At 30.7% G+C, this 17720-nt stretch overlaps 3 protein-coding genes across 3 annotated transcripts; all 3 read left to right on the plus strand.

Annotated features, from left to right (window-relative positions):
- Positions 1 to 3774: 3774 nt before the first annotated feature.
- LOC107923306 (pentatricopeptide repeat-containing protein At5g06540) lies at positions 3775 to 5901 on the plus strand. Its single transcript, XM_016853511.2, has one exon. The coding sequence runs from the start codon at positions 3891 to 3893 to the stop codon at positions 5763 to 5765; it is 1875 nt and encodes a 624-aa protein (XP_016709000.2). The 5' UTR covers positions 3775 to 3890; the 3' UTR covers positions 5766 to 5901.
- Positions 5902 to 7085: 1184 nt separating this feature from the next.
- On the plus strand, positions 7086 to 10117 carry LOC107923772 (uncharacterized). Its single transcript, XM_016853933.2, has 2 exons — positions 7086 to 7381; positions 9760 to 10117. The coding sequence occupies exons 1-2, from the start codon at positions 7249 to 7251 to the stop codon at positions 10011 to 10013; spliced, it is 387 nt and encodes a 128-aa protein (XP_016709422.1). The 5' UTR covers positions 7086 to 7248; the 3' UTR covers positions 10014 to 10117.
- A 2479-nt stretch (positions 10118 to 12596) lies between these two features.
- On the plus strand, positions 12597 to 16891 carry LOC107922895 (putative pentatricopeptide repeat-containing protein At5g06400, mitochondrial). Its single transcript, XM_016853101.2, has one exon. It carries the CDS (start codon positions 12739 to 12741, stop codon positions 16036 to 16038), a length of 3300 nt encoding a protein of 1099 aa, XP_016708590.2. The 5' UTR covers positions 12597 to 12738; the 3' UTR covers positions 16039 to 16891.
- Positions 16892 to 17720: the final 829 nt, after the last annotated feature.

The following is a 17720-nucleotide window of genomic DNA, read 5'->3' on the forward strand; positions in this document are numbered from 1 at the left end:
CAAAATAGTAAAGAAATAGTGGCAAAACAACAACATTTTTTTTTGTAAATTCAGATCGAATCAAACCTAGGCAAAAAAACCTTACTCAAGACTCGACCCACTTTTTAAACAGGCTTTATATTTTTGCCCAGACTCTTCTACTTTTTGGGCGAATTTTCAAGCCAAGCTACCATGATCAAGCCTAGTCAGGGTGTGTTTGGCAATGCTTTTGAAAAGTGCTTTTAAAAAGTGCTGTGGAAAAGTGCTTTTGAAAATTTTAGGTGTTTGGTATTGCTGTTAAAAAGTGTTTTGGGGGAATAAAATGTCCATTTTAGACATGGTATTATAAAGTAGTAAATATGTATTTAAATAATGTTTAAATTAGTCAATATTATGATATTTTAGCAATAATATAAAATAATTTATTATAAATTATTGTTAAAAAATTAATATATAATATTAATTTTAAATATTTCTAAGTAATTAATATTAATTATTTATTAAATTTAATTAGAATATATAAACTATATTAAAATATTAAAATGGTAAAATATTAGAGTATATTTCATAATTATTTCATAAAATCAAATAATCAGAAAATAAAAACTAAAGCATAATGAAAAATTAGAAAAAGAAGAGAAGAAAAAGATAGAGTACTAGTGGAGAAGAGAAGATAGAGAGAACAATTTCAGACAAAGAATTGGGAAAGTTCTACCGTGAAGGAGATAGGTTAAAACGGTAAAATACCAACCCAAATGAACTTCAGGCTTGGAAAAGCTAAAATAAATGGCTTTTTCATCTGTAAAAAAGACCTTAAATTAAGTTAAAAAAGTTGTCAAACTGATGGTTGTTCTTCATTGCTTTTTAGATAAAAGCACTTTTTTGGTAAAAATGTTCATTCCAAAAGCAATGAAGAACAAGGCCTCAATCTTAGTATCTATATTTTTTAAATTTTAAAATATTAGTCCTCAACAAATGATAATTATTAGATTTATTAAGTTCAGTTATGTTTATTTTCTAAAATCTGATGCTATAAACATCTTATTATATGTAAAATGTAATGTAAATTTATCATTTTTCACCTATTATACATTAAAAATCTAGCTAATGGGTCAAATACTATTATTTTAATCAACCACTACTAGCGGTTAATTTGAGGAGTGAATGCAGGGGCCTCCCCAAATGGAAAATTAACATTTTAGTCCGCTATAAATAATGAAATTATAAATTAATATATGGTAAATTTATACTTTAACCTTAAAAAATATTTTAGTCCTTTTAAAAATAATGAGATTGTAAATTAATAAATAATAGAATTATAGTTTAATCTCTCAAAAATTTATAATTCAGTTCTAGCCTTAGTAAAAAGAAATTCCCTAATTTGCCTTTGACTAATGTTGTCTAAGTTGATATTAAATTTTCAAAATTTGAAAAGTAAAAAGACTAATACCAACTAATTTGGAAAATACAAAAATTAAAATTGATCAATTAAAGTACAAACATGAGCGTATCCAAAATTTAATTATAATTTTTTCATAGATCAAAATATAGATTTATTATGTATTAATTTATAATATTATCATTTTAAGGGACTAAAATACAAATTTACTATATTTAATTTATATTTTCCTTATTTATAAAAGGATTGAATAGAAAACTTTCATTCAGAGAGAGTCAAAGAGAGAGTCAATGTGCAACTTCACTATATAGAAATTTATAATTTCTCTATTTATAAAAGTACTAAATTAAAAAAAAATTATTTTTGGGCCGTCCCTCATATTTACCTCTGCGTATAAAGATTAAATACACTAATTTTATAAAGTATAGGGACTAATAACGGAATTAAAGCTATGATTGTGAAAAGGTTGAAAAAGGGTAGAAAGTGTTCGTTTTCGTGAAGAAAGATGGGAAGGCTCAAAAAACACAACAACGACCGGTCGCCTTGTCACTTCGGGATTAACAACGTTAGCAGTGGCCGACATTTGGCACCTGATGCACTTTCCTACTTTATAATGATATATTAATAAAGCATTTTGTTGTCGGCGAGTGTGCCACCATCCTACACAACTTGCCCTACATTTGATTTTGTTCTTTGCGATATTTAATAGATATTTTATTATATTTTTTATGATTTGGAATATTATAGATTTTTTTATGCCTCATCATGAGTTGGATGGAATCAAGTTGATGTAGAATTTTATATTTTTTCTAAGTTCGATTAAAATATGAAGTTAAAATTTTATTTAAGCTTAAATTAAATTAAAAATGTTAAATCTAACTCGGCCCGCTTATAATAATCTTTTTTAAATTATGTTTATAAAAATAAATTTTAAAAATATAATAATTAAATACACAAATATATTAAAATAAAAATTTCTCAACAAGTTAAAAATACATTAAAAAAATATAGTCATGTGATTCGGGTTAGGCTCTAGTCTAAATCAAAAAAATTCTACTCGAGGCCTAGCCTATTTAGAAAATGAATATTATTTTTCTAAACCTATTTTTCAAGTTTATATTTTTATTCAAACTCTTCCAATGCCAATGATCTAACCCAATCATGGGTCTAGTTCCATTTTATTCTTCAATCACCAATTGTTGTTTCTGATATGAAGAGGCTCAGTTCGGAATAATAATGTCATGACTTTTAATTAGGCCTTTTTCTTTTCCTATTGGATAAAGACGAATCCAAGACACTCGGACGAATCCAAGAGAGTAGGACGAATCCAGGAGAGTAGGAAAGGGCCATGGCGCTCAAAAAAGAAAAAAATTCAATTAAATCCTCTTATAAATAGATAAATTATAAATTAATATATAATAAAATTATATTTTAATCCTCTAAAATATTTATTTTTTAATTCGATCTTTAAGTGAGTAAGTTATGAATTAATATAGAATAAAATTGCACTTTAATTCCCTAAATGAAAATAAAATAAAACTGTTAAATCCATTAAAAATATAAAATTACAAATTAATATATAATAAACTTATATTTTAATTTATGAAAAAATTATAATTAAATTATAAGGTGTAAAAAAATATTTATAGATTCACCTTGACTGCTGGAGGCTTTTCTCAAATGGTGTTGACTGCTTCGCTCCGACGACTTTTTCACTCTTTTGTTTTATTTGGGTTGTGTTCCATGCTTGAGGGTGAAGACGATGGCTCCTTCAATGGAGTCCGTGATGACTCTTTTTTTTTTCTTGAGATTTTTCAAAAATTTCACGTCACTTTAAAACAAGATAAATCAGTATTCTTTTTAACAGTTCATTTATGGTTTTAATTATTTACTTTCAATTTTGATGTATAAAGATTAAATCCTCCTAATAAAGGGGCTAATTGCATTTACACCTCAAATACAAGACTCATCAAGTAATTTAACCATTAATTGTAAATTCCACAATTGGCCACCCAACTTGCATAAATTTTCATTTTGAGTACCAAAAAAATTGCAAAATGGGCATTGTTGTTAACAATCATTTTCATTTCAGTCACCTGTAGTTAACTCAATGTTATTTTACACTTATTTTAGTCACCAAACTTTAATAACTTTTCAATTGGTCACTCATTTTATCTTTTTAATAATTAAATTTTGTTTTTAAAAAGTAAAATAAAAATTTTAAAAAGTAAATGAATGACAAAATGAAAATTTATTAGAGTTGGGTGATTAAACGAGTGCACAACAAAATTGAATTAACAGGGTGACCAAAATGAAAATTTATTAAAGTTGAGTGACCAAATATGTAATTTAATCTTCATTATATCATGTCTGTATATGGCTCCAGAATTTTTTTTTTTTAAAGCCTGCTTTTGTTCTTCAGTCTTGTTTTTAAATAATATAATGCATCGAAAAACATCCTTAAAAATTCATGGGTTTTGTCTGAAATAAACAAATTTGTAATAACCAGACGATGAATAGCAGCATCAATATCAGCAACAAAGTGTTGAACACATTAAGGTTAAAGAACCCAAAGCTTTTATTACTCGAATCCTGCAACAATTTATCTCAATTGAAGATCATCCATGGTTATATGATAAGAACCCATATCATTTTCGACATTTTCGCAGCTAGTCGATTGATTTCCCTTTGTATAAACAACCCTTCATTCGGGCCATTTTCATTAAATTATGCTCACAATATTTTTTCCCAAATCGAAACCCCAAATCTTTTTATGTACAATGCTTTGATCAAAGGGTTTTCTGGTGAAAACCCAATTAAGGGTTTCGAGTTTTACGTTCGAATGTTGAGGGCTAACATTGTTCCCGATAATCTTAGTTTTCCATTTTTGGTAAGGGCTTGTGCACAGTTGGAAGGCATTGATATGGGGATTCAAGCTCATGGTCAAATTGTAAAACATGGGTTTGAAAATGATGTTTATGTGCAGAATTCATTAGTTTATATGTATTCAATGTGTGGAGATATAAAGGCTGCTAACGAAGTGTTTAGTCGAATGTTGTCGCCGAATGTGGTTTCATGGACGTCGATCATAACTGGGTTTAATAAAATTGGAGATGTTGAAATGGCACGTGAATTGTTCGATAAAATGCCTGAGAGGAACTTGGTTACTTGGAGTACAATGATTAATGGGTACGCTAAGAACAATTGCTTTGAAAAAGCTGTTGAATTGTTTCAGGTACTAAAAGATAAAGGGATTAAAGCTAATGAAACTGTTATGGTTAGTGTAATTTCTTCTTATGCTCATTTGGGTGCAATTGAATTAGGTGAAAAAGCTCATGATTATGTTGTTAAGAACAATTTGAGTTTGAATGTGATTCTTGGGACGGCTTTAGTAGATATGTATGCAAGATGTGGGAGTATTGAGAAAGCTATTAAAGTGTTTGATCAAATGCCTGAAAGAGATGTTCTTAGTTGGACTGCTCTTATTGCTGGATTCGCAATGCATGGTTATGCAGAGAAGGCAATTTGGTTCTTTTCAAAAATGGTGAATTCCGGGTTAAAACCGAGAGATATTACGTTTACGTCTTTGTTATCTGCTTGCAGCCATGGCGGATTAGTTGAAAAAGGTTTAGAGTTGTTCGAGAGCATGAAAAGAAATTACGGGATTGAGCCAAGGTTGGAACATTACGGTTGTGTTGTGGATTTGCTTGGCCGAGCAGGGAAGTTAGCCGAAGCGGAGAAGTTTGTGCTTGAAATGCCGGTAAAACCGAATGTACCTATTTGGGGTGCACTTCTCGGAGCTTGTAGGATTCATAGAAACGCAGAAATTGCAGAAAGAGTGGGGAATATATTGATCCCTTTGTTGCCGGAACACAGCGGCTATTATGTGTTGCTTTCGAACATTTATGCACGTACAAACAGGTGGGAAAATGTTGAAACTATGAGGCAGATGATGAAGGAAAAAGGTGTTAAAAAGCCGCCAGGTTATAGCTTGATCGAGGTTGATGGGAAAGTACATAACTTTAAAATGGGTGATAAATTACACCCGGAAATCGAAATGATAGAACGAAAATGGGACGAGATTCTTCAGAAAATAAGATTGGCAGGTTATACGGGGAATACATCCGATGCATTGTTTGATATCGATGAGGAAGAAAAAGAAAATGCTCTACATAGACATAGTGAGAAGCTTGCTATTGCTTACGGGGTTATGAGAACTGAGGCTCCGGCGCCAATCCGAATAGTGAAGAACTTGCGAGTTTGCGAAGATTGTCATACTGCGACGAAGCTGATTTCAAAGGTTTTCGGGCGTGAGTTGATCGTGAGAGACCGGAACCGGTTCCATCATTTTAGAGAAGGTTCTTGTTCTTGTATGGATTACTGGTGATAACTTATGATTAGGGTCAGTGAAATAACTCACGTCTGGTTCGACTCGACCCCATAGGAATGATTTTTTTATGAAAATCGGGTTCAAGGGCGAAGCCGGTTGTATTTTTTTATTAAAGTTTCCAGGGAAAGGTATCGAGATATCTACTAAAATCGGCGAGCTTTTCTCATACTGTCAATTGAAAGCTTAACTCTGTAAAACTTTTTCCAGTCAACGGTCTTGTTTTTCAAATATGAGAAGGAAGAGGCAGATCATCAAACAAATTATGTGCATTTTGTTGCTTATATAGTCGAGCCAGATACTCCGGCAGGTTAAATTAAATAAATCACTGAAAAAATTAAAAATTCAATTCAACCGGTTTGATTGAACAGCAGAACTATGGTTCAAGTTTTAAATTGAACTCTACAACATTATAATTGAATCTTCAAAGTATAATATTGTATAAATTAAACATGCTTATATGAACATCGGATCCAGCTAAGATTTAATATCAAATATGACAACTAAAATATGCCGTAGATCATTATATTCTTCACAAATTTAAAATTTAATTTTTGAACTTTTATTTTTAAGAATTTAATTTATTTACTTTTCAAATTTTAAAATTTAAATCCAATTGTAAGTATTATATTTTTGTAAAATTAAATTAATTGGTTTAACATTTTAAAATAAAAAAAATTACTCACTTAGCTGCCAAGTAACTAAAAAAATGACATAGCAATGAACGTAAATTGAACAGTGTTAACAGTTGGACATGAATTTTGAAAATTAAAAAGTAAAGAGACTAAATTCCTATAAATAAAACCATAAGAACTAAATTTTAAATTTACAAAGAGCACAAGGACTTATGACATATTTTAACAGCTAAATTAATACAATATTGATACATTAAGGATTCAATTATAACGTTTTGAAGTTTAGAGACAAATTTAACATTTATGCCATGATTTAAGGATGTCTCGTGCAATTAACCCTTTGAATTACATATCATTGGTCCTATTTAAGCAACACCAAATCAGAAAATGGAAATTAATTATGAGCCTTAAATTTATTATTTAATGATTATCTAAAAATAACTAAAAAAACAGATTTAATTGGATTTCACAAATTTAATGATTATCTAAAAATAACCAAAGCACATTTAAGTGGATTTAATTTCAATGGTAAGTCAAAATTAAGTAAAACACAAATAAGGAAAAACAATTAATGTGCATTAATGGATAAATTATCATTACACTCCCTCTTTTTCTTTTCCCACTCATATAAAAGCCAATCCCCCATCATCACCGACTCAATCATTCTCTTCATTATCGTTTTCTTTTCTTCTTTTTTCTCTCTAAAATCTTCTTCTCTTTCATTATGTGCAACGAAAGATCCCTTCTATTTCCCCATTATTTATAAGATCCCTTCTATTTCCCCATTATTTATTCTTTCATTCATTTTTTTAATTAACACAATTATTTAAAAAGAAAAGGGGGGGGGAATGGAAAGTGGGTCATTAAGGTTAGGGTTAATGGCAGTGGTTGCAGTTTCAGGAAGTGTAGTCTTCATTGCAAATGAACTTCATAAACGTCTCCTCTCTGATTTCATGAAGAAGATTGAATTTGAATTGGCTGGTAATTCATATATATATATATCATTGAAACTATTTATGATTTCTTGATGTTTTTCTTAAGGGTTTTTAAAGTATTAGATGGATAAATTTCTGGGTTTTCTTCTTCATTCTCAAATCGTATAAAATGTCCTTCTACTGTGCATTTTTTGTAGGTTTAGTGTTTGGAATTAAATTTCAATCGATAAAAATAACTTTTAAGATATTTTTTATACAGTAATATTAATTTATTACAATTCAAGTAAATTTTTAAAATACGTATTTTTAATTAGTGAGTATTAATTGTGAATTGGCCCTTGAATTATACCTAAATTCCTTCGCGGATCCCTTTTTTTTGTTTAAAGTGGTATTGAATTATCAATTTTTTTTAGTGTAGCCCCAAAACAATATCATCTAATAAGAATGTGCCACATGTCACATTCGTATTGGATAATATTATTACTTTTACATAAGAAAAAAATTATAGTTTAAGTTTTTTTTAGCAAAAAAAAAGAGAGTTTAAAATCCAATTGTCGAAATCTTTTAAAAAGTTGAAGACTAAGAAATGACTAAAATCAAGTTTAACGGTTAACATTGTTTTAATTTATAATATTATTTTTTTATTATATTGTTATTAAGTGAGTATTTTTTTATTTTAAAATGTCACAACAAATAATTTAACAAAAAAAATTAATATTAATAATTAGACAATTTTTTAAATTTAAAAAATAAAATAATGACTAAATTCTAATCTATAAAAAATGGCATATTTTAACCACCAAATTATAGTAGAGGAAACAAATTTGTCAAAAAAAAATAGGTGAATCTACCTTAGAGGTCCCCCTATTATACATTTTCATATTTTTTTAAAGATTAGACAAATATTACACATTTCTTTTAGATGATATACCAAAGAGTTAGACTCATCATTAAAAATATACATTTCCAAGAGACTTTTTTTAGTGAATTAGTCCTTGAACTATACCTAAATTTCTAGATTGATATTATTATTATTAATATTATCTAAAATGGTACTGAACTATCAATTTTTGTCTTGGTTTACCCCCAAAAACATTATCATCTAACAAGGACGTGCCAAATGTCACGTTCGCATTCGATGATATTATTTTTTGGGGGTACATGAGAAAAAAATGATAGTTTAGTTACAATTTTTTTACAAAAAACCAATCTTTAAAACACAATTTGAGATATAGTTGAAGAGTTAATTTATTGATAAAGCCCTTCAAAGAGTATAAGACTAGAAATGGCTAAAATCAAGTCTAATTGCTAACATTGTTAAAATTATTTTATTAAAGTTAATTTTATTATATTTATAGAGTCATTTTTTTAATTATATTGTTAGCTAGTGAGTATTTTTGTTTATTTCAAAACGTTACACCCACCAATTTAACAAAAAAAAAAGAAAAGAAAATCAGAGTTATCAATTGGACCTAGATTTTTAAATCTGAAAAGTAGAGACTAAATTCTTAAAGAAAATAGTGTAATGACTAAATTCCAAATCTATAAAAAGTATAGGGATTTATGACATAATTTAACCACCAAATTATAGTAGAGTAACTAAATTTGTCAAAAATAGGTGAGTGTACCTTAGAAGTCCCTCTAGTATACATTTTGATATTATTTTGTTTTGGTTAGACAAATATTACATATTTCTTTTAGATGATATGCTAGAGAGTTAGCTTCACCATTAAAAATGTTTTATTAGTGAATTGGTCCTTGAACTATACCTAAATTTGTAGATCAGTGTCTTTTTTTGTTTAAAGTGGTATTGAACTATCAATTGTCTTAGTGTAGCCCCAAAAACAATATCATTTAACAACAACGTGCCAAATGTCACGTTTGTATTGGATGATATTGTTTTTGGGTACATGAGAAAAAATTGATAGTTTAGGTACCTTTTTTAGCAAAAAGAAAAACTTTAAAACCCAATTTTAGAATTTAGATATAGTTGAAGGGTTAATTTATTGATAAAGCCTTTCAATGGGTAAAAGACTAGAAATGACTACAATCAAGTCCAACTGTTAAGATTCTTAAAACTATTTTATTAAATTTAAGTTCATTATACTTATAGCATCATTTTTTAATTATTTTGTTACTCAGTAAATATTTTTGTTTATTTTAAAATCTCGCACCAATAATTTAAAAAAAATTAATATAATTTAAAATAATTTCACTGCTTCGCCCCTATTAGGTTCCATTTTTTAACCAAAAAAACCAATTTAAGAATTTAGATATAGTTTAGGGGTAAATCTACTAATAAAGCCATTCAATGAAAAGAAGACTAGAAATGGTCAAATTATAGTAAAGGAACTAAACCCATAAAAAAATGTATTTAGTATAGGGACCTTTTAAACAATTTAACCCTTTTTTTCTTTTAATTAGGAAATGGGAAATGTCAAGCGAAAAAAAAGGTTCGTTTTGCTGATAATGTAAGGGAACCATCATCAAATAACAAAGAATATAGGAAGAGAAATCATAGTATCGCCATTGTTAAGCAAGCTAAAGGTCGTGGTGAAGAATATTATGGTCAACGACGACGACGACAACGACAGCTTCTTAAAATACCAAATAATGATAATTCAATGCCTCTCAATAGGCAAATTTTATATAAAGGGATTCTTCAATGTAAAAAATAATTCTCTTATACATTCAATTTTGTATATATTATATGATGAATATATATATATATTTAAAATGGGTATTCACCGCCCTAAGTATGACTTGAATTTTAAGTGTTAATTATATTTGTTATTCGGGTTTTGTCATTTTTTACCAAAAAAAAAGGATATATGTATAATATTATTTTGTAAATAAACAATTTTTTTTTCTATTTATTGTGATGGGGTTGATGTATAATTTGTATTTGTATATTTTTTCCTAATATATGAAATGTTTTTTTTAAATTGGGGACTTGATATTAAATTTTGTCATTTTATTTGCGGTGTAGTGGATAGGATTGTTTTGGGTTTTTTAAGGGTAAATTATACCTAAAGTTATTAAATTATTAATAATTTTACATTTTAGTCATTTAGTTTTAAAAAGATACAAAATGGTCATTTTACAGCTTCTCTCGCCACCTTTGGAGTCGTTCTCTCTTTCAATAGTTCTCTACAGTTGCTAACATTTCCATCATCCCTGATATCTCTTCTCTTACAATTTTTTCCCCTTTTATTTACCCTTGTTTCACCTCTTTCAAATTCAATATTTCATTCACTCTCGACAATTGACGATAACCTTTCAACTCTTACTTCGATTTTATTCTCCTTCACTTGCTCGTTGAAGAAAAGTCAATAAAAGTAGGAAATTTTGATTTAAGAGATGGCGATGATGGAGAAGTTGAAGATATTCATAGCGCAAGAGCCAATTGTCACCGTTTCTTGCATCATCGATGGTTTCGATTTGGTCTTTTTTATTTAATAATCAGCGGCTTCATTATCAATTGTATTTCACAAAATTTTTACCTTTTTAAATTTTTTTTTTGTCATTGCTAACTAATCCCTAGTTGTATGAGTGTAGGAATCATTCAATGTTTGTTCAAAAAAAAAAAAAAGGAATCAGTCAATGTATGATTTATACGTGTTTGTCATGATGCAAAGGATTTTAAATCTGAAATGATGCATAAAGTAGGTGCATTTACCTTTTTCTCGCTTGAAGCTCTTGTATAGCCCTTAATTTTTCCTGTTCTTTCAATATCACTGTAATCTTTAGACTTTTAACATTTATTTCTATCTCTTGGGCATTTCATTCGAAAATGAGAGGACTTTGAGTTATACCTTAAGTCTATGAAGCCTTGTTAGCTTCTGCCTTCAATATTTTAGTTAAAATGCATAGATTAAAGTTTGTTTGTGTTTTTTATGGAAGTTGCAGGCTTCTCTTGGGGTTAGATAGAATAACAATGCAGGTTGTACCATCTCGAATATTCATAGGAGATCAAGGAGTCAAATTTTGAACATTTTGCTTCCGAAACTCAAGCTCAAATATTTCAGTCTCAACTCCACTCATCCCACAAGTTAGTCTTGTTTAAGGAGTCATTTTCTTTTATGCAGTTTCATATAGGTTCTTTATGTTTATATTGTGTTTAATATAATTTTGGATCTTTTTCTGTTTCCCTCACTTTTGGCAACTAGCATTTGCACATCTATTTTGTTATATACATGTATTGGATCTTCTCCTCTGTATATACTGAAAAAATAGGAATTATATATATGTTATGTTAGTGCAATGTTGCTTATCAATCTTGCAATTTCACCCTTTTAGCCAAATGGTCTAGAAGTTGGATTATCATGAATTTCGTGTTTGACATATATGATCATATTCATACATTTTAATTAGAAAGTGTTATGCAAAACTCAAGATTGTAAGACACCAAGAAAGATACGGGTATTACATCAAATTGTTGTTTTGGCCAATACTATGGGCAACCAATTGGTGTAGAAGGTGCAAGTATCTTGTGTAATTTGTTGCTTATTTGTCTTAGACATTTTGATTAAATTTTAGCAGAGACATTTTTGTAAAAAAAATTAAAATTATAATAAAGTTTGAATTATATATATAATGAGGACAATGAGATTGTTTTGGCATGCTAGCCAACTTAATTAAAAATCTATATCCACTTTACAAACATATATTCCAAGCACACATATATATATAAATGACTTCATTTATATATTGCAATAATCATAATAAATAATTCTACAATAATAATTAAGTCAGTTAATTGAGTTTAAATAAAAATAAATATTTTATTTTAAATTAGTTTTCAAAATTAATTAATGAATTCCATTATGAAATATTTATGTTGTATTTGTTTTATTTAAAATAATTTTCAAAAAATGAGTTCAAGAAAATTTATCAACCTGCGGAAAATGTTTTACCTAATATTATTCAAACACTACTATTTTAGAAATTGTTTATCTGAAAATGTTTTTTTTGGTGAATTAAACAGACCCCAAATCTCAAATTTGAGGAAATTGAAATTTGACCATTTTTATATAACTAAAAAGTAGAGGGGACAGAATTGAAATTTAACTATTATTGTTAATGATGTAAGAAATGTGTAAACTACGTTAAGACAGTCACTCAACTATGATTTTTTTTTGTCACTCAATTATGTTTTTTTTTCTTTTTAGTCATCTAATTATTAAAAATTACAAAATAATCACTCATCTTTTTATAGTTAAGTGATTATTTTTTAAACTTTTCGTACTGGAGTGATTATCAAACTTGTTTACCCAAAAAAAAAAACAAACAAATATTTGAAGCTCAGTAGGACTATAACTTCACTCAACAAACTTCCATTAATAAGAAGCTGTGATTTATGCGCAACAAAAAGCTGAGATGATCAAAAAAATTGCTTGAAATATGAGGTACTTAGTCAAATTCCAGCACTTTCATTCACAATTAGTGATTCGCCTCCATTTCTCGAGACTTAAGCTTCGTCCTCTTCGATTTTCAACACTCTCCAAATCATCCAAACCAACGAAGAAAGCCCCACAAGCTAACTTGAAGAACCAAGCTGAAACTTGTAGCATCCCATCACTCTTCCAAGAAATAACGGACATTTTAGGTGCTGTTAATGTAACCGCAGATGAAACCGAATCTGGGTTTTCGATAACCCCTCGAACCAATGCCAAGGAGCTTGAGCTTATAGAACAATCTTTGGCTAGAAGGCCAGGTGTTTGTCAAAATGCCGAGGAGAAGAGTGAGTTGGTGGAAAAGGAGGGGAATGAAATAACTGACATTTCGAGAGCTGTTAATATAACCTCAGATGAAACCCCGACAACACCATGGGTCAATGACGGGGAGGCTGAGTTTAAAGAAAAATCGTTGTATAGAAGGCTAGCTGTTTGTCAAAATGCCCAGGAGGAGAATGTAATGGTTTTGGATGATACCCAGATGGGGAATTCAGTTGAATTTGATGTTAGTCCAGTGGTTCATGAGATAACTAAGATAGTTAGAGCTGAAAATGCATTGATTTCCATGGAGGAGCAGTTGGAAAAATCAGGGCTTTCGTTTGAACCAGAGATTGTTGAGAAAGTGTTGAAAAGGTGCTTTAAAGTGCCTCATTTAGCTTTTAGATTCTTCAACTGGGTGAAGCTTAGAGAAGGGTTTTGTTATACAACTGAGATTTTTAATACCATGCTGTATATAGGTGGTGAGGCTAATGAACATGGGTGGGTTGAGAAGCTATTGGAGGAAATGGAGGAGAAATCTTGTAAGAAAGATATCAAGACTTGGACAATCCTTATCTCGCAATATGGGAAGTCAAAGTTGATTGGCAAAGCGCTGGAAGTTTTTGAAAACATGAAGAAATGTGGTTTTGAAACTGACACGACGACTTATTCGATGGTGATCCGTGTTCTTTGTAATGCTGATAAAGGCGACTTAGCTATGGAATTTTACAAGGAGATGGTTGAGAAGGAAATGAGCCTTGATTTGAATTTGTACAAGATGCTACTGAATTGTGTAGCTAAATCGGGAGACAACAATGCAGTTCACTTGGTTGCTGATAACATGACGAGGGTGTCTGAGATTCCAGAACAAGAAGTTTATGGTTATGTATTGAAGAGTTTATGTATTTCTGGAAGAATTAAGGAAGCTTTAGAATTGATTCGGGACCTTAAGAAGAAAGAGTTGTCTTTGGACCCCCGTTATTTTGAGATTCTGATCAAAGGACTGTGCAGGGCCAATAGGATTGCTGATGCCTTGGAAATCCTCGATATTATGAAGAGAAGACGACTGGTTAGTGAGAAGGTTTATGAGATTATCATCAATGGGCACTTAAGAAGAAATGACCTTTCCAAGGCACTTGATCTTTTCCAAAGCATGAAGGAATCCGGGTACTTACCAACGGCTTCTACTTACACTGATCTAATGCAACGCCTCTTTAGATTGAAAGAGTATAAAAAAGGCTGTGATTTATACAATGAGATGATGGAGAAAGGTGTTGAGCTTGATACTGTTGCTATTATGGCCATGGTTGCAGGTCATGTTGGCCAAAACCATATATCCGAAGCATGGAAAGTATTCAATTCGATGGAGGAGAGGGGCATCCGACCTACTTGGAAAGCATATTTAATATTCATTAAGGAGCTTGGAAAAGTTGGAAGGACAGATGAAATTTTTCGGGTTTTATGCGAAATGAAGGAGGCAAAGATAGGTATTCGAGATGAGATATTTCGTTTGGTTGTATCTTGCATGGAGAGGAGCAGAGAGACGGATAATGTTGAAAAAGTAAAGCAAATGCGGAGAATTAGTGAACTTTGTTCACTAACTGAAGAGGTAAGCGATAGCGGATTCAAAGGACAGGAGCTCCTCCTGGATTTGGGCGATAAACATTTAGAGTATGAGAGGACAGATTGTCAGCAAGTGCACTCTCTTTCAAATGCATTCAACAAGCAGGACATGGAAGAAGTGCATAGAATATTATCATCCTCGAAGGATTGGACGATCATTGAAGAAGGTTTGAAGAGATGCAACATTAAGTTTACACTGGAGCTTGTTTTGGAAATACTGCGAAAGAGCAGTTTGCATGGTAAAAATGCTCTGAATTTCTTTTCATGGGTAGGAAAGCAAGCCGGCTATCAGCACACTTCAGAAACATACAACATGGCTATCAAAATCTCCGGATGTGGGAAAGATTTCATGAACATGAGAAGGCTCTTCTATGAAATGAAAAGGAGGGGTTGTTTAGTATCGGATGCATGGACGATCATGATAATGCAATATGGTCGAACAGGTCTAACCGAAATTGCATTGAGGACTTTTACTGAGATGAAAACCAATGGTTTTAATCCGACTGCAAGTACCTACAAGTATTTGATCATATCGCTCTGCGGGAGAAAAGGTAGGAAGGTAGATGAAGCCGTTAAAATCTTCCAAGAAATGATCCGTTCTGGATACACCCCCGACAAAGAGTTACTTGAAATGTATCTTGGTTGTTTATGTGAAGTTGGCAAGCTATTGGAAGCTAGAAACTGCACAGAATCTCTCAGCAAGATTGGATTCTCAGCTCCACTAAGTTATTCGCTGTATATTAGGGCACTTTGTCGAGCTGAGAGACTCAAAGAAGCATTGGAAGTATTAGATGATGTCAGGACAGAACAATCCTCATTGGATCAGCATGTTTATGGAAGCCTTGTCCATGCACTACTACGAAAGGGACTATTTGAACAAGCATTGGCTAAGGTGGATTCCATGAAGCAAGCCAGCATTCATCCGACTGTCCATGTTTATACATCCTTAATAGTTCATTTCTTCAAGGAGAGGCAAATCAGGAGCGCTTTAGGGATTTTTGCGAAAATGGAGAAGGAAGGTTGTCAGCCGACTACCATTACTTATTCCGCAATGATCCATGGATACATGAACATGGGAAAGGTTGCTGATGCTTGGAACTTCTTTCATCATATGAAGATTAATGGACCGGAGCCCGATTTTAAGACTTACTCGATGTTCATTAACTGTCTTTGTAAAGCAAGTAAGTCCGAGGAAGCAATGAAGCTTTTATCCGAAATGCGAAACTCAGGGATTGTTCCTAGTACCGTCAATTTCCGAACAGTTTTTCATGGTCTGAATAGAGAAGGTAAGCGATGTTTAGCTCAAACTGTATTGACACAAAAATCTGCTCTAAAAAGTGAACGCAAGTGTTCCACCTTGATTTAAAAATTTTCATTTATCTTCCATTTCATTGTTTCAAATTCATATGAAAAAAAGTATTTAGATAGAAATTGCATTTTGCTCCCTTTATTAAAAAATATGTAAATTAATCATTGTGTGTTAGACCAAAATGTAAATTGGCGTTTTCTATTAAAAATTTCATCCATTTGTATTATTAAAAATTGGCCTGGCTAATCGAATAAGCAAACAGTGACATGTGTTCTGCTACGTGTATATCATGCTAATGTATAGAGACTAGTTTTTAATAGTAGAAAAGGATGAAATTTTAGAGAATGATTAATTTGCTCTTTGATCTAATGTATATAGATTATTTTGTCTATTTTTAATTAAAGGGGCAAAGGGCAATACGAATCCTAATACAAGAGCTTCCATGATACTTTTACCGATTCATATTTTGCTGAAAACCATTCAACTGACTCGAATTCGAAAAATCCAAACCAACCAAAGTCAAGATAATCTTTGCTTTGCTTTTAAGATGGTAAATGGTGGAAATTTGACAAGGCAAAGGTGAAGGTTAACTTCAAGGTCTTTGGGAGGGACACCATTTTTTCTGGGATTTCCCTGCATAATCTTAACCTCACTAATGGCTGCCTCTTGATATGTGGCCAGTGGCCCTCATAAGTCTTTCCCACTGTCGCCCTTAATGGCTGCCTATTCATCATAATGGCCTGCCATTGGAAAAAAGAAAGAAACACAAAACCCATTATTCCTTCTACAATTAAAACACCTTTAAAATATGGTTTCTGTATGTATATGTATATATAATGTTTGATCATATGGGGCCACTTGAAAACATGTTTAGTGTAATGATGGATCAATAAATTTTTGTAGATTCTCATTTTTCGGCGTTAACCTTTTTGTCAATGTTCGTGGTAGAAAGTATCATCTTTATTAGGAGTACTTGATCTTGTATTGTTTTTATGTTGGAAAAGAGTAAAAATTAAGATAAAAACTTTTATATTAAGAATTATATTTATTTTTGTTTATTTAACTTTAAAAATGGGTAAATTAATTTTTATAAATTTTTTTTATCTATTTATACAGTTAAAAATTGACGTGGCTAATAAAATTATTAAATGGTGATATATATTGTGTCACAGTGTATTATACTGATATACAAATATCAACTTTTAATAATAAAAATAGAGAAAATTTTTAATAGAATGACTAATTTACTTTTTTATTTTTGAAAAGCTATGGTGATACTAATCTTAGGCATGACTTCAAAATTGGTAAAGCTGCAGAGATAGTTTTGAGAATAACTTAAAATTGGTAAAGCTGCAGAGATAGTTTTGAGAATAACTTCTATTGGGAAAGTTATAGATGCAATGTTGGGAACAACTTCCACATTGAGGAAGTTGTGGAGGTCACATTGAGGAAGTTGTGGAGGTGATCTTAGGAATAGCTTCCATATTGGGGAAGCCATGGAGGCAACTTTTGAAACATCTTCTATGTTAGAAAAGCTGTTGAAGAAAGTGGTGGAGCTAGCCTGCGAAACGATTCTCCATGTTGAGAATGTTGTGGAGTTAACTTTGATAATAAATTTTCAGTCAAATGAATCAAATAAAATAATATAACATATATATATATATATGATAATATGTTAAATAATCTTACGTTCTAATGATTTATACACCAAACATCTCTTAAGTATACTTACAATCCTG

Source organism: Gossypium hirsutum, chromosome A11, assembly GCF_007990345.1.
Source record: "Gossypium hirsutum isolate 1008001.06 chromosome A11, Gossypium_hirsutum_v2.1, whole genome shotgun sequence".
Classification (NCBI taxonomy): domain Eukaryota; kingdom Viridiplantae; phylum Streptophyta; class Magnoliopsida; order Malvales; family Malvaceae; genus Gossypium; species Gossypium hirsutum.